The sequence below is a fragment of the Cryptomeria japonica genome, chromosome 5 (genome assembly GCF_030272615.1).
Source record: "Cryptomeria japonica chromosome 5, Sugi_1.0, whole genome shotgun sequence".
In the NCBI taxonomy this organism is placed as follows: domain Eukaryota; kingdom Viridiplantae; phylum Streptophyta; class Pinopsida; order Cupressales; family Cupressaceae; genus Cryptomeria; species Cryptomeria japonica.
Window position 1 is genome coordinate 490210207 of NC_081409.1, and position 27586 is coordinate 490237792.

The 27586-nt window shown below is 35.6% G+C and overlaps 1 protein-coding gene across 1 annotated transcript; it reads left to right on the top strand.

Annotated features, from left to right (window-relative positions):
- Nucleotides 1-226: 226 nt before the first annotated feature.
- LOC131069785 (uncharacterized) lies at nt 227-27586 on the top strand. Its single transcript, XM_058005343.2, has 2 exons — nt 227-631; nt 27289-27586. The coding sequence occupies exons 1-2, from the start codon at nt 303-305 to the stop codon at nt 27509-27511; spliced, it is 552 nt and encodes a 183-aa protein (XP_057861326.1). The 5' UTR covers nt 227-302; the 3' UTR covers nt 27512-27586.

The window sequence follows — 27586 nt, forward strand, 5'->3', positions numbered from 1 at the left end:
AAACTTGATTATCTTCTTAATTTTAGATCCTTGTAAGTGGATGAATAGTTGAATTGAAGATATCATTTCTCCATTGAAATCTTTGTTCCACAAACGACGTCATTTTCTTAATACCTTACCCATTGACCTCATCTACTAGAATTTTTTTTTTAAAATAGACCAAAATATTCTCTAATCGATCCATTGCACACCAAGATGCAATTGCTAATATATATATTGCTATGGATATGATTGCCCTGTTATTTGAGCCCTATGATTAGTGTGTGAAGGAAGATAAGAGGGGGCGCGTAGGAGAAGATAAAATGGAGAGCCTGAGGCTCAGAATTTCGTTAGGCTATCCCGTGCGGAAGTATTTGTTGAAGAAGCAGAGGCAGAAAACAGCAAAAGCAAACCCTCGGAAAAAATGGAACGCTGTAAGCCTTGCCCAAATGCCCACAATAGCATCCTCACAATCTTGTTATTCTTGTGTGCTGGCGATTGCGGATGTGGTGGGGAAAGGAGAAGAGGCAAATGTAAATGTTGGTGTATTGGAGAAATGGCAAAGGACTATTGACATCGTCAAGGAAATATTGAAGCCCGCTCCAAATTCACCTGCCGCAGGAGGGGACTTGACGGGCTTCTTTTCTGCCAGGTAACTCAATCACCCATGAATGCTCTACTGTTTCTATGCCAAAATCAATTCAAACTGTAATCTGTCTATCAAATATATTTACACTCCATTGTTTGAAATCTTTGACAGCATATGGCTGTAGATGAGTAGGTTTAGTGAAAAAGCACTTAGCCAACTATTCTTGAATAGAAAAGTAGTTTTACATGGCAAGAGATATACACTGTTTTCAAAAATGGGTAAAAGTTATGAACCAAATAATATCCATGACATCTATTCAACACCTATCTGTCTAACATACAAAATTTAGACAAATATAATAAGTGTGAAACGGAACGTATATCAATATCCATGAAATTTATCCAACACAATTTAGACTAGTAAGTGTGAAACAGAACATATATCATGTAAAGTAGAATCTTATAAACCATTACTCATAAAATGTAAATCAGTTATGATTGAGTCTAATCATTCAGTAATCACATAATCTATTCAGAGAATCAAAAGAATTCCTCTGTTGTAAAACTGCAGGTACTAAGTGGAGGTTGAGTTGTGAGCAAAACCTAACCATTATGACTGGATTGAGTCATTTATGCTCTTGGAAGGTGGAGAGGACTTCCCTCAAATGGCCTGGCCAACTTTGTGTATGCTAACCAGCATCCCTGCCACTCTCTTCTTATGTGCTACAATTGTGAGCAAATCTGCGAAATGCCAATACCAAATGTGGCTTCTCCACTGTCCAGCACCTCGAGGAGTACTCATTTGAACTCCAATTGAGTCATTTATGCTCTTGGAAGGTGGAGAGGACTTCCCTCAAATGGCCTGGCCAACTTTGTGTATGCTAACCAGCATCCCTGCCACTCTCTTCTTATGTGCTACAATTGTGAGCAAATCTGCGAAATGCCAATACCAAATGTGGCTTCTCCACTGTCCAGCACCTCGAGGAGTACTCATTTGAACTCCAATTGAGTCATTTATGCTCTTGGAAGGTGGAGAGGACTTCCCTCAAATGGCCTGGCCAACTTTGTGTATGCTAACCAGCATCCCTGCCACTCTCTTCTTATGTGCTACAATTGTGAGCAAATCTGCGAAATGCCAATACCAAATGTGGCTTCTCCACTGTCCAGCACCTCGAGGAGTACTCATTTGAACTCCAATTGAGTCATTTATGCTCTTGGAAGGTGGAGAGGACTTCCCTCAAATGGCCTGGCCAACTTTGTGTATGCTAACCAGCATCCCTGCCACTCTCTTCTTATGTGCTACAATTGTGAGCAAATCTGCGAAATGCCAATACCAAATGTGGCTTCTCCACTGTCCAGCACCTCGAGGAGTACTCATTTGAACTCCAATTGAGTCATTTATGCTCTTGGAAGGTGGAGAGGACTTCCCTCAAATGGCCTGGCCAACTTTGTGTATGCTAACCAGCATCCCTGCCACTCTCTTCTTATGTGCTACAATTGTGAGCAAATCTGCGAAATGCCAATACCAAATGTGGCTTCTCCACTGTCCAGCACCTCGAGGAGTACTCATTTGAACTCCAATTGAGTCATTTATGCTCTTGGAAGGTGGAGAGGACTTCCCTCAAATGGCCTGGCCAACTTTGTGTATGCTAACCAGCATCCCTGCCACTCTCTTCTTATGTGCTACAATTGTGAGCAAATCTGCGAAATGCCAATACCAAATGTGGCTTCTCCACTGTCCAGCACCTCGAGGAGTACTCATTTGAACTCCAATTGAGTCATTTATGCTCTTGGAAGGTGGAGAGGACTTCCCTCAAATGGCCTGGCCAACTTTGTGTATGCTAACCAGCATCCCTGCCACTCTCTTCTTATGTGCTACAATTGTGAGCAAATCTGCGAAATGCCAATACCAAATGTGGCTTCTCCTCCAGCACCTCGAGGAGTACTCATTTGAACTCCAATCTTCTTATTTCTTGATGTCAACGATTGGTAAAGAACTGCCTAGAGAAATTGACATCCAAGTTGAATGTAAAACCATAGTTAGCATTTCAAAGCTTACCTATCCACATATCAGTCCTATTAATATTTATTTGTAAAACAATTCTAACCAATCACAAATAGCTTTCTTCATATACATACCGTATGTTGGTTTTGAATTTCATTTAGTTAATAAATATGGTCAAATGTCCGATAAACATTATCATCAAGACATTGTAAGAGGCTAGAGATCTGCAAGAGATCATGGTAAAAACTGCCCATAAATTTTTTGATGACTTTCTTGAGTTCCATGTAATATGACCTAACCTCTATAATCTCTTTATAGATCAATCACTTGTCTACCTTGGATGCTCTAGATCAATCACTTGTCTACCTTGGATGCTCCTTCAACAACCTGCACCAAATTTATCAAATGTATATTAGTAAACACTATCAACAAAAGAGAGTTGTAATAACCACAAGTGAATCCTTTCGTTAGGAACTATCATAGATTATTTTTAATAAAATCCCCCCTAATACAAGCTTTAGACCTTGATAGGCTAGCTTCTCTCACGTTAGTTTCTATTCATACAACCTTAATAAAGCCTAATGCTACACCATCTTCACATTTGAAAGTACCAAACAATCTTTTTTATAGGCCTTGTCTTGGTGATAAGAGTTGCAAGAGGTGGCCTTTGAATGATGGCATGCCATTGGAGAGAAGCACCGACAACCCACTAAATTGGAGCACACCACACCACCATTTACCTTCAAGACATAATAACAACCACATGGCACAACAACCTCATATCTTTGGTACACGTTCATTCTGAAATTCCAATTATTACTTGAGAATGGGAACTAAATGTAAAATCAATATAATGAAGCTTGCTTAATAAGATCATGCGGGATGGAAAGTTGTAATGCCCCGCCAGGAAACCCCTAAGGGTTTAAGTTAAAAACACTCAATAGAGTGTAAATATATATATTTTTTAAATAATTAAGAGCGCTAATGAAAAGTTACAATATTAAGATAGTTTGAAGTTATCTCAAGTTATCCCTAACTAGATAACACAGTGGAAGGCTAAAACGATCCTAAGGAGTTTCCCAACGCGATTACATAACCTTACACCTAACTCAACTTGTGTCATTAGATCCATTAAACTGGATATCTTAATTACGAGATAATGCATAGATCTTGATTATATATGTGTTCAATGGTTTGACACCTTATAACTTTAGTAAGCGTTCACTTACTCTGGGTGGTTAGGAGGCCATTGAGAGGTTATTTATTCATTGCACTTTAATTCGTAATTACATTAAGAGGCCTCCAAAAAGGTTCATGCGTTTAATATAATGAAGTTCATTCATTTGGTTTTAAGGTAACCACCTGCAATTGATATCTTTCTTAAATATTAAAAGTATGGTTAATCAGACGAGATTCATTCATTAAGGATTAACTACAATTAATAGAGTGAGATCCCTTCATTTGATTTCATGCATAGCCAACTAATGAGTTGCAGTTCTTATATGAAAGATAAAATGTGAGTAGCCATAGATTTCATTTGAAGTTTTGATAATGCAAATAAATGGACTAATTTCATTAAGGTGGATATGCGTTAGGACACACGAGAGCATCCTTTAAATTAAAATATCGTTAGCTAGATGGCATTCATCATTTCAAGATTAGAATAATTAAGATCATAGTGACATTCTTCTATTAGGATTAAAATACAATTATCTTATTGCATATCACTTTTTTTTGTTAAATGAACTTAATATGAGAGAGATACTTTTACTAAGATTTAATGTATAAACAACTAATCAATTATTTTCCCATTTTAGTTCAATTTTAGCAATCATAAGGGATTCTTTTTTTTTATAAGGGTTATAACATGGATACCTAGTTGAGTCCACACAATTATCAAATAAAGCTGGTGAGGATTATTGGTTATAATTACAACATAAATAACTAAATATATTCATCCATTATAGTGGAAGATAATTAACATGGCGTTGCTCATTTAAGAAGATAAAAGTAATTACCGATGTGTTGATCATCCTTTAGAATCCAACTTAGAAATTATAACGTTAATTCTATCTTTGTTTTCCCATACTCATTTGTTCAATTTGCATGCTTAATAACAAGCTAATCCAATGATGTAACCTAGCAAGATTCTTTCCACTATTACTACGTTTGATTAACCTTATCAAAATACTTTTTCCACAACTTTAATTACAATATTTTAAATACTTTGCCATCATCATAATTTACAATGTTTTATGAACCTAAATAACTACATTTATCCAGATGAATAATGTTATGCACTTAGATTTGAATTCATTAAATTTCCACCATACACTTATGCAAGAATACAACCATCCATGATAGTTTAAAGCATAAAACAAAGTAAGCTAAAAACATCGCATAACACAGATATGATCTCGGAGTTCACCCCTAAAGGGCTACATCTCCGGGTCTGCTCAACTGCAAGACCCCTTTGGCATTTAATATCGTTAGGAATACATAAATTACATGTCTTTACATCTTTGCCTCTTAGGCGAACTCAACCAATAAACAATAGACACCTCATTCGGAGTTTACATAATGATCCCTTCTAGAGTGGATCCAACTGAAACACTTCAAAGCAAAAACAACAAGGATTTCTTAACTGGTGGTACCCTGAATGGAGACTTGACCAACGTGGGTCAGACAAAGCAATCAGATGACGGGGACCCAACCTACCTATCAAGGTCGTGCTATTATAACAGACGCATCAAATTACCAAACTAATAAGCCATGCTCAAGCATTAACGGTTAAATACTACATTTTCTGAAGTTGACTCAAAAATTTGAACAGATTATTCAATCCTTAGTCACACACAGATGACAAGTTGGTTTTACAAAAACAATCTAGCCCCTTCTCTGACTACACAAAAAAATTACCTTTTTACTATATAGGAACAAAATAAATTAAGAGTAAATAAAGAAATGAGAAAACCATTTCCGAGCTAAATGAAGCTTCTACTGCATACATAAAAACAAATTAAGGACTACAACACCATCCGATTTACTAATTAGCACCTTAACGAGAGTCCCAACATCTCCCTACATAAAAGAATTTAAGCCTAAATGTACATTTCAACATTTGTAGAGATAATGAAAATCATTTCCATATTATATTTCAAAAAGAAAAGTCCATATAGGTCATCAACGTATATATACTAATTAGATGTTACCTATATTAACATATATTTTAACATATCTATTTATCCCCTTCTTTTTTTTTTAACATTTAAAATAGAAAATCATTACTTATTAGAATGTACATCTCAACTCAAATTTTAATTTAAAATATTGCTTATAATATATTTATATTAATAAGCATCTTTTTTATTGATTGTATAAAATAAAACAAACTAACACCAATTTTTAACTTACCTAAAAAACTAATTAATAATTAATAAACAACAACAAAACAAAAAAAACAAATTTAAAAATTGGTGGGCGGCCAAACCCTAGCCGTGCCCTAACCGATAGGAACTGCGGCCACCATGACGGGCGCAGCTCGGGGGTTACTGCGTCCGCCATGGGGGACGCAGTCCCTACGGCTCCCCCACACAGTGGTGCCGGAAGGGTCTGCGGCCTCCAATGGAGACGCAGTCCCCTTCGGCCCCCACTGTGTGTGGGCGCCGATAGTGAACTGCGAGCGGCGCACGGGGAGGGGCGGGTTGAGCTTCGGTCCCCCCCCGAAACCCCTAAATTTATATTTATTTTATTTTATTTTTTGTTTAATTAATTTTTTTTAAAAAAATTCGTTTGCACAGTCCGAGATAATCCCCTTTTTTTTGCATAAAAATTTAACCAGAATGAAATCCTTCATTGTTGCATCATTCATTTTTTTGTGTTTCACAGGTCTATTCGTTTCCAAATTTACCCAAATATTCCATTATAGAACAAACATCTCCACATCAGGTTTTAAGCCACCAAATCTATTAAGAACAAGAATTTATTTCAAGAACAACCAAACTTGTAAAGAAAAAAAAACTGAATCTATCCTTCAAACCAAACATCCATGGAGAATATCTTTTTTTTTTTTTTAAATCCAACAAGAATTAAAAAGGTAGATTCAAATCCTACCTCATAATGCATTCTGGGCAAGAATCTTGATGAAGAGCTTCCCCAATCTGCTGCTCTAAGACTCCATTTTTTTCCAACCAATCCCCCAATCTCCCTTTTTTTTTTCAAAAAGATCTCCCAAAAGAGAGAACCCCCAAAATGTTTCCAAAACTAGGTTAAAATGAGAAACCCTAATTTTGCCCTAATTTTCAATTTCGAATTTAGGCATTTATTTTTAAAATAAAATAAATGAAAATCAAAATGGAAACCACTATTCAATCCTTCTTATTCATTTTTCTTTTAAATTTAAAAGCTTCCATTTCTTATTTAACTCTAATTTAAATTTCTTCATATCACTTTAGCCAACACTTTACATTTTGATTAATTTAATTTTCTAAAAACCAAACTTTTATACTATATCAACTATACAAGTAAAAAGGAAATAATTTCTTTTTAAGTAATAAAATTTACCCTTTCTCTTCCAACATGCGAAAATGATTAATTTATTTCTATTTCTCAATTGACTTTTAAATTTTTTCCTTTCTAAAATGCATAACTCAATAAATTCGTTATTTTAAAATTAGCTATTAAATTAACTCGCTATAACATAATAAAGCGACATTTTTAAATAAATGACTAATCTAATGCAAGAGTCTTATTTATTCTAATTTCTCAACTACAAATGCGTAAATGAGCACACTAACCCAAGTTAAATACCTTAAGCTTGCTACAATAATAATTAAAGCAATCCCTTTAAATTAACGATTACTCGTATAGAAGAAACTACCTATTTAAATTTCTATATCACTAATGTGTATGTTTACTCATTAAATTGAATTTAATACTTAGGATAACAAACTCCACTTACCTCGTGCAAGGCACGCAAATCGAGGAAGTCCTCCAAATCTCTCGACACGCATCCCAATGAAAAGCAAGCCCCACGAATCCACACATGATGCTCACCTAACCATGGCTAAGGCAAGACGAGAGTTATATGACCACCAAATCCGAATTCTAAAGATGAAGGAGGCATACTCAACCTTGCAAATCCCAAAGGAGATGAACCTTGCCCTAAGCGGTGTTGTACCTGCAATCTGCTGCACCCATGAATTCATACAAGCATGCATATACATATACATATTCAATGAAGGCGTTAGCTCAAGATTTATCACAAGGGTTAGGAACAATTACATTTACACGAGAATCGATGCAAAAGCACAATAATAAGTATGCACAGTTATTTATATTATCCAAACTACACATTGCATCACGGTTAACCTACCATTCAAGGATGCCACATAGGAAGTCAATCAAGGTCAAACGAGTTTTTACAAGTCCGACTAGGGTATGGGCATTACAAAAGTATGCCATCATATATGGCAAATAAATTACATGGGCAAGGGGTGACATGTATTAAAGGGAGAATATACAAGGTGCAAAAGGTATTTCAAATATATCAAATTTGTTAGTCTTGAAATATCAATATAAAGTTATGAGTGGTTCTTGATCAATATCAAAACTTACCAATAGATTAATCATGATATTAACTTCACTTAAGTGATTAATAAACACAATTTCATCAAAGATTTCACCAAGTATTGATAGATTTCTCCACAAGGCTTAAGGCCATTTATAATAAACAATGAATCTCCTTCTACCACTAAGTTTTTAAGTTTTAATTATTTAACAAGTGATGAAACTTAAATAATAGCTTTGTATTCTACTTCATTTTCTTGCAAGTTGTTTAGCTCTTAATGTTTTATTGAGGATTTTTAGAGTAATTTTCATTATAAGTAAATGCAATTTTTGTCAACTTGTACTATTCAAACTATGTGTGTATCTCTCATGCTTAATGTAAAATTTATTGTTTAAGCGTGTGTTGTACCCTTTTGTAATATTTTGTAGAATATAGGAAAATACTTGATAAATTATTACTTGAACTAGGTTTATTGATTATGTGATGGCACTTGCTCCTATTTTTTCCATTCTCTCTTAATAACCTATAAAGCCTCATGAACTTCTAATGATAGCCCAAAAACCCCAACCTAGAAGTTTTCCTTGATAGTCTAGAAAATTTTAAAGGACACAACTAAAAGAGCTTAACAAGGAATCTCTAAAGATATGATTATTCCTTTCCTTCCACACTCCCCAAGCCACATGAGGGATAATTAGAGAGCAAAGGAAGGAGATAGTAGAGTTATGTGAAGGAGCAGACCATTGGACCCACAAGTCACTCGAAGAAGAGGGGATGACCGAGTGTAGGTTCCAAAGACCAAAAATATGAGTCCAAACATCCCACACAAAGGAACAGCCCAAAAAGATATGATGAACAACTCCAAACAATAAAGGGGACATCAATTAACCAAGGAAAAGCCTCTTTTACACAAGTTGTCCAACATAAGAACTTTGTTTTTGTTGGGAAAAATGGTGTCTCAACCTTGCATTTATTCGAGGTTACTATTTATAGTAAGTTTTCATTTGAGCACGAAATGGTGCGAAACTCTCCCTGAAGCTTCTGGTTGGCTAGATAAGCATTCTGGTAAAGTTGCGTTGCAAGGTCACAGCTAGTTTTGAAGATATTAAAGTTTTCGTCTTGGAGGGGTGCAATAAAATATTTAAACTTAATTTTGGAGGCTTTAGAGGCTCCGAAATGCCCTAAAAAGTGGTCGTAACCGGCGCAGCGGGTTACGAGGTGATAGAGCACTTCGCGAGCTTTCCAACGCTTCAAACGGTTCGTCAATCGGACACCCGGTTCTCAAGTTATGGCCTCTGGAAGTTTGTACTCCTGAAATAGGAAAAATAATTTGTATCGGATACATAAATGAGCTGTAAAAGGGAGCGACACGTGTTGATGTGTGCTTTAACATGTCATAGGGCATCTAGAAGGGAGATAAGGTCAACTACACCTTATTGGGTGGTTTTAGCCCATGGTTTTGTAATACCGTTTGACGGTTTCTTGTATTGTATCTCTTATTTATGAGGTGTGTGAGATAGAGGTTGTGTGTAAGAGTCTTATGGCTATTGAGTTGCCTCTGAATCTCTGATTAGTGGTACTCCTGCAAAGAGCTTTCTCTGCAAGTATGTTGTAATCTGTTTTTGATTGCTGAATAAAATATTGAGCTGCTTTTGGAGTGTGGGGTTTTTCTCCCGAAAGGGTTTTCCCCACGTAAATCACTGTGTTGTGGTATGAATGCTATTATATCTATTTCTATTTTCTGTAACTGTTGTAATAATCTGAAAATTTTTTGCATTACCCTCCTCTCAAGGTTAGTGTAGGAAGTTGTTTCCACTACTTAACTTCCTTACAAGTGGTATCAGAGCCTGATCACCTTTGGTTTCAATTGTGGGCAGTTGGGTTTTTTGAACTAATCCAGATTTGAGTGGGAGTTTGTGCAGAAGATACTTTTTGATCTTGTTGTAGGAATATTCAGATGGCGAGTTCATCAGGGAGAATAGAGGTGGAGAAATTTAATGGAAGTAATTTTGAGATGTGGAAGTTGAAGATGGAAGATCTACTAATAGATCAAGATCTTTGGGATGTTGTTGATGCGAATTTCCAAAGGCCCTCAGATCCTACTGCGGCAGCTCAGTATGATGTTATGGACCGAAAAGCCAAGGGTCTAATCAGACTGTGCCTGGCAGACTCTGTTCTAATCAATATCCATGAAGAGAACTTTGCAAAGAAGCTATGGACTAAGCTTGGTGAGATGTATCAAGTGAAATCTTTATTAAATCAAATTTTCTTAAGAAAGAAATTGTATTCCTTGAAGATGGAAGAAGGTGGACGAATTGCAAACCACCTGGAAGCATTCAATATGTTGGTGGCTCAATTAGTATCCATTGGTGTTAAGATGGACGAGGAGGAGAAATGTCAGATCTTGCTTTGTTCTTTGCCTGATTCGTGGGATTCTCTTGTTATGGCTATCGGTAGTACTTCTGTTGTTTTGAAATCTGAAGACGTGGTGGGTGCCCTGCTCGGTGAAGAGATGCGAAGGAAGGTATCCATCAGTTCAAAGGAAGCCCTAACCGTTCGTGGAAGACCTAAGGAGAAAGGCAAGAAGAATGAGAAGCGCGACAAGTCCAAATCCAAAGGGAGATCAAAATCTCCTGGAAAGTCCAAAGTCATTTGCTGGAATTGCGGTAAACCGGGTCACATCCGTAAGGACTGCAAAGAAGAAAAGAAGAAGAAGAAAAAGAAAAAGTTCGATTCTGATTCTGAGTTCGACAAGGAAGATGGCGATGCATTTATTGCGGCTTTGGCGACTCATGCAGGTAATGATGCCTGGCTAATTGACTCAGGTGCATCTTTTCATATGACTTCCAATAGAGATTGGTTTTCTGAATATGAAGGATTTAATGGAGGTAAGGTGTACTTGGGTGATGATTCACATCTAGACATTGTTGGTCGAGGTAAAGTTAGAATCAGGTTTTCTGATGGTAGAATAAAAAGGATTAATGGTGTGCTGCATATCCCTGGATTAAAACGAAACCTGTTATCTGTGAGCAAACTGATAGATGCGGGTGTGCAGGTAGTCTTTTCTGAAGCAGGATGTAAGATGATTAAGGGTGCTATGGTAGTTGCTAGAGGTGTCAGGTTTGGCACTTTGTATAAGCTTGAAGCATACACTGTTGAGTGTAATAGCACTTCTGTAAAAAGTAAATCTGCGGATACTTCACTGGAAGATTTGAAGGTTTCACCTTCAGCAGATGGAAATGGTTTTTGGGTACCTAAGGGTGCTCTTTCGTCTGAAGCAAAGTTACCTGCAGAGAAGACTATGTTATGGCACCAAAGACTTGGCCACATTGGAGAAAAGGGTCTAAGGACCTTGAAAAATAAAAACCTTGTTGAAGGTTTGAATGACTGTAACCTTGACTTTGATTTCTGTGAGCATTGCATTTATGGAAAACAAAACCGCGTTCAGTTTTACTCGAGTTCTCATAAAACTTGTGGTGTTTTGGATCTTATCCATTCTGATGTGTTTGGTCCAGTAGATGTCTCTTCGATTGGAAAATCCACATATTATGTTTCATTTATTGATGATTTTAGTAGAAGGACATGGGTTTATTTTCTAAAGAGTAAATCTGAAGTTTTTAGTCGTTTTAAAGAATTTAAAGCAATGGTTGAGTTGCAGACTGGAAAGAAAATAAAATGTTTGAAAACTGATAATGGCGGTGAGTTTTGCTCTAATGATTTTGATAGATTCTGTAAAGACTGTGGAATTAACAGGCAGAAGACAACTCCGTATTCTCCATAGCAGAATGGAGTTGCAGAAAGAATGAATAGGACACTGATGGAGAAGGCTAGGAGTATGTTGAGTGGTGCTGGTCTTGAACAAAAGTTTTGGGTTGAAGCTGTTGCCACTGCTTGCTACCTGATTAACAGGTCTCCTACATCAGCTCTTGTTGATAAAACGCCTATGGAAGCATGGTCAGGTCACAAGCCTTCATTGAGACATCTTAGAGTTTTTGGTTGCGAGGCATATGCACATGTGCCAAAGGAGAAGCGAACAAAGTTAGAGAACAAGGCTGTGAAATGTATCTTCATCGGGTATAGTTATGGTGTGAAAGGATACAAGCTTTGGGACCCTGTTGCACAAAAGGTAATTCACAGTAGAAGTGTTATTTTTAGAGAAATTAAGTCTCCTTCTATTACATTGCAGCCAGAACAGACTAAAAAAGAAGATGTGATTCAACTTCCTTCTACACCTGAAAGAGTTGAATCGAGAACCTCCAACTTAGCTTGTTCGAAGGTCTACAAGACATAGACAACCACCTGAAAGGTATTCACCTAATGATTGGAGATGTATTTTTGCTCTGAATACTAGTGTGGATGAACCGAAATCTGTAGAAGAGGCATTAGGTATGAATGATGCAGAATCCTGGAAGATTGCTATGGAAGAAGAAATGGCAGCTTTGAAAAAGAATGATACATTGGATCTTGTACCATTGCCTGAAGGACGAAAACCTGTTGGTTGTAAATGGGTGTTCAAGAAAAAGATTGGTTCAGATGGAAGCATTGAGAAGTATAAAGCAAGGTTGGTTGCAAAAGGCTACTCTCAGGTTGAGGGTGTTGATTACGGTGAGATATTTTCTCCTGTTGCAAAAATGACGTCCATTAGATTTTTGCTTTCTATTGCTACTGTTTATGATTTAGAGGTTGAGTAAATGGATGTGAAAACTGCTTTCCTTCATGGTGATTTGGAGGAAGATATTTATATGACACAGCCGGAGCACTATGTGGTGAAAGGCAAAAGTAATTTGGTCTATAAATTGAAGAAATCTTTGTATGGCCTCAAACAAAGTCCTAGGATGTGGTACCAGAAATTTGATACATATGTGTTGAGTTTGGGATTTGAATGTTCTAAATCAGATCACTGTGTTTATTATAAATCTGATGGTGATCATTTCTTATTCATTGCATTGTATGTTGATGATATGTTATTCATTGGTAAAGGGAAATGTATGATTTCAGAACTGAAGTCTCAGCTCGCTGCTAAATTTGAAATGAAAGATCTTGGTGCAGCAAAGCACATTCTTGGGATGGAAATTAGAAGAGATAGGGTAAATAGAAAGCTATGGCTAGGCTAGAGTAAGTATGTGAATTCAGTGTTACAGAGGTTCAACATGCAGAATTGTAGACCATTGAGTGTTCCTTTTACAGTTGGAACGAAACTATCTGTTTCAGATTGTCCTACATCCCCATTGGAGATGGAAGACATAAGCAGAGTGCCTTACCAGAGTGCGGTTGGAAGCTTGATGTATGCTATGGTCTGTACTAGACCAGATATTGCCCAAGCAGTGGGAGTACTTTCTAGATATATGTCTAATCCTGGTAGAGTTCATTGGGATGCAGTCAAAAGAGTCTTCAGATATTTGAAGGGTACTTAAGAGTATTCTTTGTGTTATCATGGTAATTCAATTGGAGACATGACTTCCCTTGATATCCATGGTTATGTGGATTCAGATTGGGCAGGTGATATTGATAGCAGAAGATCCACTAGTGCTTATGTGTTTACTTTGTTTGGTGGTGCAATTAGTTGGATGAGTAAGCGACAGGCTGTGGTTGCTTTATCCACTACTGAAGCAGAGTATATGGCAGCTACTCATGCTTGTAAAGAGGCCATTTGGCTTAAGAGACTGTGTTCAGATATTGGAATAAAACAAGGTACAGTGACAGTTTACTGTGACAATCAGAGTGCAATTAGCCTAGCTAAGAACCCGACATTTCATGCCCGGACCAAACATATTGATGTTTAGTATCATTTTGTTAGAGATATGGTCAAAGATGGTAGGGTGAAGCTGGTTAAGGTGGAAACTTTGATGAATGTTGCAGATGCTTTAACTAAGGCTATGAGCACAGAGAAGTTTAGATGGTGTTCAGAGTCTATGGGCCTTATGGCCCCTAGCAATTGATTCATTGTGTTGACATTCCCTTCCGCTCTTGCAAGGTGTTCGACAAGTGGGAGATTTGTTGGGAAAAATGGTGTCTCAACCTTGCATTTATGCGAGGTTACTATTTATAGTAAGTTTTCATTTGAGCACGAAATGGTGCGAAACTCTCCCTGAAGCTTCTGGTTGGCTAGATAAGCATTTCGGTAAAGTTGCGTCGCAAGGTCACAGCTAGTTTTGAAGATATTAAAGTTTTCGTCTTGGAGGGGTGCAATAAAATATTTAAACTTAATTTTGGAGCTTTAGAGGCTCCGAAACGCCCTGAAAAGTGGCCGTAATCGGTGCAACGGGTTACGAGGTGATAGAGCACTTCGCGAGCTTTCCGGCTCTTCAAACGGTTCGTCAATCGGACACCCGGTTCTCAAGTTATGGCCTCCGAAAGTTTGTACTCCTGAAATAGGAAAAATAATTTGTATCGGATACATAAATGAGCTGTAAAAGGGAGCGACACGTGTTGATGTGTGCTTTAACATGTCATAGGGCATCTAGAAGGGAGATAAGGTCAGCTACACCTTATTGGGTGGTTTTAGCCCATGGTTTTGTAATACCGTTTGACGGTTTTTTGTATTGTATCTCTTATTTATGAGGTGTGTGAGATAGAGGTTGTGTGTAAGAGTCTTATGGCTATTGAGTTGCCTCTGAATCTCTGATTAGTGGTACTACTGCGAAGAGCTTTCTCTGCAAGTATGTTGTAATCTATTTTTGATTGCTGAATAAAATATTGAGCTGCTTTTGGAGTGTGGGGTTTTTCTCCCGAAAGGGTTTTCCCCACGTAAATCACTGTGTTGTGGTATGAATGCTATTATATCTATTTCTATTTTCTGTAACTGTTGTAACAATCTGAAAAAGTTTTGCATTACCCTCCTCTCAAGGTTAGTGTAGGAAGTTGTTTCCGCTACTTAACTTCCTTACAGTTTTGAATGAGAAGCTAGAAAAAAATATTAACTTTAGCAGTCAACGTAGGATTCCACACTAAATCCCAAAAGGAGGGAGGAGAGATGAGTTGAACAAGAGAAAAAGCAGAAGCAACTAAGAACTTTCTAGAAGGGGAAGGACTCCAAACCACTTGATTAGGGGCAAGTGAGCAAGGAATATGCATATGATCCAATATAGATTAGAGGTCAAGGAGACCTTGATCTACATAAGATAAATCCTTCCATTTTCCATTGTGAATATAGTTAGGCACCCTTCCTCCAAAAAGCCCGATGCATGTATCCTTAGAGGGATGAAGATTAGGCAACTCAATGAGGGGACTGTGACCCAATCACCAATCATCACAAAACCTAATAAGCTGTCCATTTCCAACGGTCCATTTAAGACCTTTAAAAATCACAAATTTGGACTTGAGCATATAATTTCACAAAGTCAAGCCAAGAGGATGATTCTGGGACTCCAAAAATAGACTAAAAAGAGGAGGGCCCTAGACATATTTGCTAATCATAATCATATTCCATTCCCAATTTTCAAAAAAGAGCCTCCACAATTGTTTAGCCAATAGAGAAATTAAACACTCTTAATCTTTTAATACCTAGACCACCAATATTTTTAGGTTCGCATACCTGATCCTAAGCGAAAAGATGTATTCTGTTTTTCTTTTTAGTTCTTGACCATAAAAAATGCTTCTAAATTTTTTCAATTTTCTCCACAAACTTTGAGGGGATTTTGAATAATCCCATCGCCTAGGCCGATAGATGCTAGAGGGTAGCCCCTACTTGGCTAAGAAGGGCTCATTTCCACCCTGCAAGCTTCGAATGGAATTTGTCAAAAATCCCAACCTAGAAAGAATCAGGGACCAAATTACCACAAAGGGGGAGGTCAAGATATGTAGCAGGAAGATCCTTATTTTACACCCAAGAATACTCTAAATTCTCCTCTTCCTAGACTCCAAAGTATTAAGAAAAGAAATAGAACTTATAGGATAGCTTATCTTCTAACTAGAAGCCGCTTCATAGTTAGAGAGAATCAATTTCAAAGATTTGGCTTCCCTAATTGATGATTCCCGCATAATTAAGGTATCATCAACAAATTTTTGATGTGGACATACTAGAGTACTAGATGAGGGAGAGAGACCCTTTATCAAATTGTCATCCACCATCTTCTGAAGATATCTACCCAACACTTGTGCCATAATAATAAAGAAAAATGGGGATATGGGATCCCCTTGCCTAATACCAAGGGAGCTAATGGAAGCCCAAGGGGGAATTGTTAATTATCACATAAAATTTAGGCATAGAGAAGAACTACCATAGAATCTCGAGGACCTTAGAATCAAAACTAAAGGTCTTAAGCACCTTAAAAAGGAACTACCAACTGACTCAATCATAAGCTTTCAATAGATCCAATTTGAGAAAAAAAATCAACTTTCAATTATTACTTCCAAGAGAGTGGATATTCTCATGGACAATAGCAATAGAGTTCAAAATTTGGTGACCTAGAACAAAACCATTTTGATGTGTTGAGACAATCATTGGAATGACACTCTCAAGCTTGAGAGCCATGACTTACAAACTGGGTTACATAGACTAATAGGTCTAAACTTGTCAAAAGAATTAGCACCAAGGATCTTTGGCAGAAGCTCAATAAAAGTAGAATTCAATTCTTTAAGAAGTAGCCTACTTCCGAAGAATTCCTTAGTAGCATCAGAGATATCTTAGCTACAATATTGCAGAAGGTCTAAAAAAAGAACACGAGGAACCCATCATGGCTAGGGGATTTATTTCCTTTTAAAAAAAGAAAATGACCTTGTTTATCTTAGCATTAGAGGGGATGACCCCCAACATCCTATTACACTCCTCCCCAATAAGATTGGGAATAACATTAAGGAAGCTATCCTAACAACTAGCATCAAGATTACCTTCAACCGATAGTAGATTGGAGAAGAAATCAGAGGCCACCACCATGATATCCTCTTAGTTATCAAAAAAATGACCATCCTTAAAAGTTTGGGTAATAGGGTTAGAGGCTCTATGTTTCATAGTAGAGAGATGTGGAAAAAGCTTGTATTTTTGACCCCACATAGTAGCTAAATAGCTCTTGACCTCTGCTTCCAAAATTCCCCCTCCTTCAATATGATATTGTGAAGTTTAGCAAGAAGACCATTTTCCTGTGATTGAATCAATCATTATACCCATTAGATTGAACAAAACTTTGGATAGCCTTTAACTCCCATTTGATAGACTCTGTTTTGGAGAAAAAGTGAGCAAAGGACTTATTCTATTTTTTCACATTAGATTTAACAAAGCTAAGTTTTTTTTTAAACTTTGTATATAGCAGTAGCATCAATGTTGATGATTCACCATTCCTTGATCCTACTCCTAAGATCAATATGCTTCAACCACATCTTTTCAAAATGAAAGGCAAAGCCCTTTCTCCTTCACAAAACATCCACTGAGAACAATAGGGAAGTGATCAAAACCAATCCTAGACAACATCGAAAGAGAGCAAGTATATAACATAATCTAGTCTAGAGTTATCAAAGCAAGATCCAATTTAACTTGAATCAGATCAGCACCATCCATCTATTTGACCAAGTAAAAGTAGCTCCCTGAAGATCCAAGTCCAAAAGAGCTCGATCCTAAATGAAATCCATAAGTTCAAGAAGACTATCTAAAGGAGTTTGAGACCTTCCCATCTTTTTATCTTCATTAAGTGGGGTGTTGAAATCTCCAATAACCATCTAGCCACTAATTAGGATATGAGGATTTAAAATTAGATAGCTTAGACCAAAGTCTTATGCTAGTTGACTTATTATTTGGGGCATAAATATTAGAAATAATCCAAGAGGAACGATCACGCATATGAGTAAACAAAGTAGCAACATGGTTTGAAACTATCTTATTTGTACTATCACTATCAATAATTACATCACAATACTTACCTTCTAATTTATACCTTATTCGAAATAAACTCTTCCTTTGAACTAGTTCTTTTTCTTCATTCAACAATACTTTTGTATTAGCAAGTATGTCTCCTCTCATCGCATCTTTAAAATGCTCAGATTCAACATCTCCATCTACATCTATAACTTGTGCATTTCATTTGGGTATTTTATTTGTTGTTGATGTTGTAAAACACTCATATGGTCGATTTCCTTCACATTGAAAATAGTTTCCATAGAAGCCTTCTCTTACAAGTTCTTGTTGAGCTCTTCCTCTTCCTCTTTTTTCATTATTGTTTTGGTCATAAGGATGGTATGAAATATCTCATTTTTAGTTTTGAATGGTATCAACTTTTCATTCTTCTTTAAATCTCATTTCAACCTCCGTAAGATTTGCAGCTAGTCCTTCCATCACAACCTATTCCTATTCAAATTATCCTCAACCTTTAAACGAAATTGATAAGAATCTTCAATGGTAGTCATTCTAACCAAAATCAACTCTTAATGGATTGACTTCAACTCATTGATGTAACAAGATAACTTCTCTTTGTTGGCCTTTGAATGACCTATTCTAATGATGATTATATGAAATATCTCTATGTATTCTTTGAATGCTTCAATCCTTGCAACTTTCTCAACAACTTTAACTCAAACAATGGGAATGAATTGCTTCTTTAACTTGTCCACCATTTAATCCCATCTTGTGATCTTCCATTTTCCTCTTACATTTCTCTGTAACCGTACTTCCTTCCACTAGATATTGGTGTGGTCTTTCAACTTCATATATGAAAATTTGACCCTCATAAGATCTTTCAACTCTTCATACTCAAACCAATCTTCTGCATCATTGATCCAATCAATCAACTCTTCCGGATTTAGATTTTCAAAAAATTTAGAAACATCAATCTTTGGCCTTTTTGTAATCTTGGAGAGGTCCTTCAATAATCTGACTTTCTCAAGTTCTTTTGATGCAACCTATTCTTCTTTGAACTATGCTTCTTCTTTAAATTCACATTCACTTTCATCCCTTCTTCTTGGCTCAATTCATCTAGATTACTCCTCTTGAAGTGCTTGAACTTGTCTTTTAGGGATCTAACACCCTCTTTTGGTACAACAATATCCACCGCCACTATTTCTTCATGGAGGCATTCTGATTGCATTTATCACAAACCCACAACCACAAGTCCTATTGCAAACTATCTCATGTTTGGTGATCTTTCAACATGCTTAGAAACCTATTGTTGGTAACATTTGATGAAGGAAACTCTCCCTTAAACACAATGTCACAAAATTTACACTAATGTCAAGGCACACAAGATAGAGAAATATACAAAAAGTTATTTTAATCTTCATCTAAACAACTACAACTTTGAAAAATACATTCAATCAAGGGCTAATGACTCTTTCTATAGCAACAAAGGCTAGATTACATTTAGAAAATAAGACATGTAAATCTATCTATGGTGAGAACACCTACAAACAACACTAGAAAACCCACTCTTCAACTTTTAGCTTCACCTTGATTTCACCAAGTCTTGAATAAGATTTATGTTAGCTTTTTTTTTTTTTTTTTTTTGTTAATACCACTTCTTCTATTAAATATCTAAAGAGTAATATACGCATCTAATGACTAATTGTCTTAGTTCAATTCTCTTTGTAAATTTTCTAAATAAAATTATAGATATTTTCAATTTAGTTATTAAGTTGACTGTTAGAACTAATGTAATGTTAGACTAGTATGTACACATGAATTTATTAATTATGTTAATGTTGTAATGACACAAATTAGTAATGTCTAAAAAGGTAACTTATAGAAAGTAATTGACAACCACCTTTGTAACTATGCTATATTAGAGTGTACACCACAAGACTCTCAAATTTGGTGCCTTCATTCTTATAACAATATGATGTTGAATCAATGATATAATTAGAGTGTGATGAGGTTGTTTTTATCATGTTAAAATTTTAGTTGAGAACACATTATATTATATTCATTCATCTATTATTGAAACTATTTATCTAGATAAGGAAACACATATATTCTATTTTAAGAGTCTTCACATTGTACTAGTTAAGGCATTAGAGATAGACAACTCTCTCTCCTAGAGATGATTATTCAAGGTAAAAAATAAGAATGTTAGAGTAATATTATCTTGGATTTACAAATCTAACATATATGATAAATATCTTTAGGGAGGGTAATGGTCTGGCTGATGCTTTTGCTAACTTGGGGGTTGGTAGGAGAGAAGTTTTTAATTGGAACAAGCAGGATCCTATCCCATATAACCTTTCTAACCTTATTAACTATGACATTCTTCATGGTGAGTGATTTTTTGAGCTTTCTCATTTATTACTTTTTGTGGGAGTGTTGGAAGATGCCATGTTATGATTGGTCCTTGTGTCACTCCCCTTGCCAGTTCATGATTCCCACATGGATTGTTGGTATTTTCTTGCACTGGTTTCCTTCTTCCTCTAGATTGAAAGTTTTTTTTGGCTTTGCTAGGTTCGTTTTTAGGTGGGGTAGGTGGATTTCTTTGGTTCTTTGTCTCTCCTTCAAGATAGAGGTGATAGAAATAGACAAGAGCCTATTTCCTATGAAGATATTAAGCGTAATGTGACAATATGGAGGATTTTGAAGAAGGGAGGGGTTACTCCCTTTATGGATCGCCTTCATGGCTTTGATCCAAAGCTATCTTATAATTTTTGCAAAGGATGGAAGAATAGGTGTCTAATGATGTTTGGGAAGGCTTTTGACATTAATGAGGAGCTCATTGCAAAAGTTACGGGCTTGCCAATGAATGAGATGAAAATTTTTAGGGACAAGAAGTCTTCTAAGTCAACAATGAAAAATTTTCTGAAGGGGAAAGAAGTGAACAAACTAGTGAAGAAGTCCAATGGTGGCTATCAGGTAGATTCTATTAAGACTCTTTGGGCTGAAGTGGTTAAGGTCCTTAACATTTTTTTTACTCTCGAGGGTCATTTCACCACCATTTTTGGTGGTCATTTTTTCCTCTAAATCATTTTCACCACAAGCAAAGAATGTCTTTTCCTTTCTACTTGTTATCATTTGTTGAGTATGTGATTAAAGAACATAGAAAGAGTAGCAGAAACCATGTGACACACGATGGCTTAATTCTCCTATTTGTGGAGCATTGCCCTCGATCTCCTCTAGGAAGAGTACTCTCAAGGCCCCTCTTTTGGTTGATACCATTGGTGGTTTAGATTTTGGTTAAGAGGACAAGGTGGAATCAGATTATGAGGAAGAGGAGTTGAGTGTTTTAGATTGGGATATAGAGGATAGTGCCTCTTCTAATCAGAGGAAGTTTCCAAATCTCTTGCAAGATGAGAAGGGTAGATTTAGGAAAAGGAAGAAAAGGGACTCCCCTTCTCCTTGTTCTCAGTCCCAAGATATTGTGGATGATGATTAGGAAGGAACAAATGATGTAGATGATAACCCTAGGATGGAGGTCCCTACAAAGGGTGTGGATTTTCCTTCATCTTCCTCTCTAAGGAATGTGGATAAATCTGATTGGCCTCCTTTCCTTAGCGATTTGAATAAGGGTTATTTTCTTCTGAATTTTGAGTAGGAACATTCAAAGGATTTTGATATGGCTTTTTTTATGATACGAACCAGGTCAACATCAATCTTCGCTCCCTTAAGAGTAAGATTCAATCTCTCAAGATGGGTGAAGGTAACGTTGATATGTAGGGTAATGTTAAGAAAATGATTCCAATGATGGAAAAAGTTGTCAATGATGTAAGTTTATTGAAAAATGATTATGAAGGCCGCATTGGCATTTGGAAGCCAAGATTAAGAGGGTTGATGATAATCTCATTAACCTGGTTAACTTGAGTCGTTGGTCTATCCATAATAGTGTTGATAGTATTAAAATACTAGTGGGCAAATGGCAAAAGAATTGGGTTAATGTTTCTATTGATGAGGCCTTTATTGATCTGGATTGTGCTAATAAAGCGAAACAAATTTTGGAGGAGAAGGGCCCATGTGCAAGAACTAGAGGTAGCCTTAAAAAATCAAAAGAGTAAGACAAAAAGGAATTCCAAGATATGCACAATATGGATAAGAATCTAGATCAATTGGAAGCTATTGTTGCTAAAGCCCTCAATCATCTTGGGTAGATCCTTCTTACTCCTTGATATCTCGAGTTTTTGTCCTTTGTTTTTTGATCTTTCTCTCCGTTTTTGTTGACTTTTTGCTGATGGTAGGCTTGGTTTTTATTGTTTGTATCTTGATGGTAACTTGTTGTATTTAGGGTTTTGGGGTCCCTTCAAAACCTATTTTACCCTTAATCAAAAACATATGATAGTCCCATTTTGAGAAGATGACAATCATCTTGATTCAATAAAGAACATGTGTGTTTTTGGTTGAGATGATGGAACTATTGATGAAGATACCATTGTTATTAATGGCTGCATTTAGCTCTCAACAATGATGACATCACTTTTATATTTTACTTATGGGTGGCCTTATTTGTATAATCCATTCCATATAGTCAACATTCATAATTTATTTTATCTTTTCTATTGAGAGTTGGTTAAAGGAGATTTTTTAGAGGTCATGCATTTGAAGGGGTATAAATCATTCTTTTTATTAATGTTTAAAGAGTTTAATCTAAAGAGCATTTACTTCAATTAACTATAATAATGGATGTTACAATTTTTGGAGCTTATTTGTAATGTCAGTGTCTTGGAGTGACTATACTATTATCTAGATTGACAAGTTGCTTTGGCATATGTTCTCATTATAAATATGAGATTAGTGCTTTGCCTTTTCTAGATTGTGATCTTGTGAACTCTCTTTAAAATATGGTGGTGTTTTAATTATCGTGCATTTAATTGATTCTAATCAATATATGTCTTGTAATGGGAAAAATATTTTCCTAGGGTTTCCACCCAAGGAATGAAGACCACTAGAGATATTTTTCACTTAGGGACATTACATTCAAAAGAGGAAAGGGAAATCACTAGATCCAATTATAAATAAGATGAAGACTGAATGCTAAGCAAATTTGGGTTGATAGGGGTTTCCTCTTTTGTAAGTTGAAGTGCTGAAATTAGGTAAAATGCTGAAAAATGGAGGTAAAATGCTGAAAACAACAAGCTACGAATGCAGGATTTTCACACGCACCTAGATCTGAGTAATGTAAGATGAATCGGACCTACTCCCCAAAATTGCCCAACAAGTGGCAGGACCATGATGCATCACATCGGTCCTCCAAACTTTTCACGCATTAAAAAGGATTGATTCGTCTTTGTTAATAAAGCTTAATTTGAAGAGTACAACTCCATACTTGTTTCTTGCACACAGAAAGAAGAGAAAATAGTTGGGAATAGGGATTTGCCTAAGTCAAACCCCGGTTTGGAATCAACCTTGAATAAAATATTGCAAATGCTTGAAATAAATGATGGAAAGGTATACCTCAAATCTACAATGATTGATTATGGTGCTTTGCTTCTTGAATGTAATTACATATGTTGTATGAAATGGCATGAACATGACAAAACCTTAACACACACACATGCTTTCAAATGAATGATGTAAAGTTGTCCCACAATGGTTGAATGAAAATGGTTGATGAATGCTTGAGAAGACTTCACAAGAGGCTCCTTCAATTGCTTGTTGATGGACCCTTCGAATGAGGAAAGGAAAGGCTATATATATGAAACCCTAACATTATTTTTGATCATAGGCCAACCTAGAAATGATATATTTTCACAATGAGTCGAGTGTGAACATTATAATATTATCAAATCATGATCCCGAAATTCGGGGAGAAAAAGTAGGGACCAACTTTTTTCCAAATTTTTAGGGATGCAAGGTAATGTGATTATGAGGTGATTCTCAATCATCCCCTTATGCCTCTTATATCCAAATGAGAGGGGAAAACCTCCTTATGCACTTGCCCATCATCAATTATGTTAATTTTCCAACATAGGCCAACACGAGGAGAGGATTCCTGCCCAAATTTTGGATAGGGCAAAGGGTTTAAATTGGGCCCCAATTGGGGAGGACCATGGTGTGGCACCATGGTCCTGGTGAGGACCAAGGCACCGCCTTGGTCCTACCCCAGAATTGGGCTAGGGTTAAGGGGCCAACAAGATAAAATGATATAATATAACCATTATTGCATGGTGGAGGGGGGGGGGGGGGCTAAATAGGTCTCTATCAAGTGTGGAGATGTAGGCACTAAGGTGAGAGCCCTAAATGCGGTCCAAATTGTAAGGGAGTGCAATTTAGGATGCTACATGTCCATATTTCGATTGAGGTGTTCTCATTATGTGTTCTAGTCTAACAAATGATATTCTTACATCTCAAGCAAGATTTTCGCTAGAGGGATGAGTATTTCATCTCTTATATGTCAGTGTTAGTTGAATTCTCAAGGTCATTAAAAAATTAATGATCATGATACTTTGTTGAAGACACGCAAAATATTTACCTTTTAATTTGTGTAGATAGATGGATGGATTTGAACACATTGTAAGATTGAATTGATTTTCTAGAAGCTACCTTTGTGGGGAAATACTGAATCCTCTCTTTTATAGCTTGAATTAATTATTCTTTTAATCCCTTTAAAGTTGACTTTTAGGGTGGACTTTTGACTATGTAAAACCCATATAATCATATCTCTTTGATCTATCGATTTTTTTGGGGTCCTAATGTACTTGTATATGGAACCTAGAGTATTAGTGAGCTTGCATGTGTTGAGAGGACTGCATTTTTAAGATAAACTTAATTATTAGATTGTATTTACTACTTTGTTTTTATTATTAAAAGCAATAAAACAAGGGTGTTGACCCCATACAAGCTCAGGTCGAACATGTCATTAACAATAGGTTAGAAGATCGCTATTAACAGGCCTACCAAACCAAAGACACAATAGTAAAAAGCTAGGATCCCAACGCAAGAGTGGGAAGAAACACCCTTGACACAAAAGCGTTTGTGGGGGTGGGGGGAGAAGACTTACATTTTGGCCTACGACAAACAACAATCCAAGCAATACTATTATTAGGAACAACATTGCAAGTTGGATCAAGCGAGGAAAAATCCTCAGAGTGTCTGCTAGCACTAGGAGCACATTATTGCTACAAAACAACACCTAGAGCAAACTATTGTTGTAGAACAACACGTGAAGCAGACTGATGTTGTAGAAAACTTGGAGAAGACTGTTGTCGCAGTTGAAGAGCAACGTGTGTAAAAATCTCAAGGCTAGAGGAGGCTTCACTAGTAGGAGGAGTATTTACTGCTTTGTTATAACTACTCACTATTAGATGTTTAACTAGTGTATAAATCTAGTATATGCCTCTCACTAATTTAGCTAATTTATTTCAATTCATTTGGCATCTTTTGAAACTATCACATATTGGTGTCCATGATTTTTTCTTGTGGAGTTTATTATATTAGTTCAACATGGACCGATATCTTTAATTTGATAAATCAAAGAGGTAGGAAACAAAGTGCTAGTCTACTCTTAATGTGATTGCATTAGCAATGTTGTAGAAAAGCATTTCTTATTCTTCCCCACTCCATATTTCATATTCATCATTGCTTCTAACAATTTGTGATATTTAAAAAAAATATAATTATTATAAGATTTACCTTCAACCTAGTTATGGATATACTAGATTTATTAGTAAAAAAAATTGAGTTACTAGGAGATTAAGTGCTCTTCATTCTTTTTAAATTGGTATCTTGCATGCATTTCATTGGTAGATCACTTGCTTGACTAGAATTGGAGGCATAAAATTTACCTTCATTATATCAACATGACCTTTGAATTTAATTTATTAGAAAATAAAATAATACCACATCCAAGAGGAACACGAATCTTTGATTAATGGACAAGGATTTTTTTATCAAAAATTTCTTTACTCATTTTGAATATAATAAAAACAATTAAGGGTATAGGAAGGTTCTTACAACCAAAGTACCTTAACATCCATTCAAATGAGAACTAGATATATTTGATTCTTCACCAATAATTTGGTACTTTTATTCCAAATAATGAAATGGTCTTTATCTTATATTGACTAAAATTGGTCGTGCTCAAAGACTACTTTATGAATTAACAAATACTTTTAATTAACAAATAAATAAATAACCCCTTTATCATCTAGGAGTCATTTATTTTTCTCTCAAACATATTAACTTTGTGTATTCCTAAAAATTAGATACAGTATAATCCTTATAGTTAATACCAAAAATAAAATGTCACCCCAAGAAATTATTAGTAGGTTCTAAACCAATAGCTATTTATGAGCTTTAGATTATTAGTCAAATATGAGCATCTTTCTAAGCTATTGGCTATCTTCAACTACTTTTGTCTAAGTATTATTTATTCTCAACATTTCTTCTCTTGATTTTCATCATTTCCCTAATTTTGGTTGAAATTGTGAATACATCATTTTTTTATTCATTTTATTGTTGTTATCCAACAATTGTATTTTCATTATTATCTTATTTCTTTTGATTCATATATGTTTGGTCTTAGTTCATAGGCTCAAATGGCTTGGAAAGTTTGGGTTCACAAGCTTATCAGAGGTTTGACACCTAAAGTGGTATAAATTTGTTCAATATGCAATTTAATTGAAGAGAATTTCCCTTGTGGGTGTACTTCAAATTGGGTTTTGACTCAACAAGGATCTTAAAAATATAATATTTACCTTTGTGAATAGTTTTTTCTTTGGATTATTGATAGATGTTATTCGATAAATGATGCATGCATATAGTATGTGTACAAAATTTGTATTTGTCATTTTATTAGGAATCCCTTTTTTGATTTATTATAAAATTTTCTAGTCAACATAAAACTATTTTCATAATAAGAAACACAACTTTAGATTAACCTTATTTACATGCATCCATGTATAGAGATAATTTGTTTGAAACTATGAGTTTCATTCTTAAACTTACTTTCTCCAAGGTTTCCTCATTTAGTTCCACATGTTTATCTCAAGTTTCCTTGAAAAGGTATTCCAATGAAAACAAAAGTAGTCTTGAATACTTGTACTATTTTATAATGAAATTTGAGTATGGCATTATTAAATATATTTTAATTTAAAAAAATAATCTTATTTAACTATAAATGTATGTAATTATTGGATGATAGTCATGGTTCTATTCATGTAGAAATTATCATTATGATTATAAATGTTTATGTAGTTGATATTATTTACATTGATATTATTAAATATTATTATACAATGTGTAAGACATTGATTTTTATTTTTATTAAATTGAGAATTTTATATAATCCATATTTTAATGTGTTTTTTGTTACAGTGCAATACTTTTGCTGATTTTTTGGTTGGGAAATTATGTGGTGCCTGATATCATATTCAAAGATACTATTTTCAAAAAGATAGATTCTACTGATGATGGCACAGAAAGTAGTGTTGTTGCACCAAAAGAAAAACTTGCTACAAACAAAGATTTGAAAAGAGAACGCAAGGCTGTTGGATTTGGTTCCAAGATCAAATCTAAGAAAAATCAAACTAAATGCTAGGCTCTCTTTAAATACTTCATTCTAGTCAAACTTGTGCAACAATACCTCAATAATAAATCATAAATATTCTTATTA

Excerpts from the sequence above, each read along its gene's own strand:
- LOC131069785 (XM_058005343.2), top strand. The coding sequence starts at position 303 with ATGGAGAGCCTGAGGCTCAGAATTTCGTTAGGCTATCCCGTGCGGAAG. Across the intron at positions 632-27,288 it reads ACGGGCTTCTTTTCTGCCAG|TGCAATACTTTTGCTGATTT; the intron begins GTAACTCAATCA and ends TTTTTGTTACAG.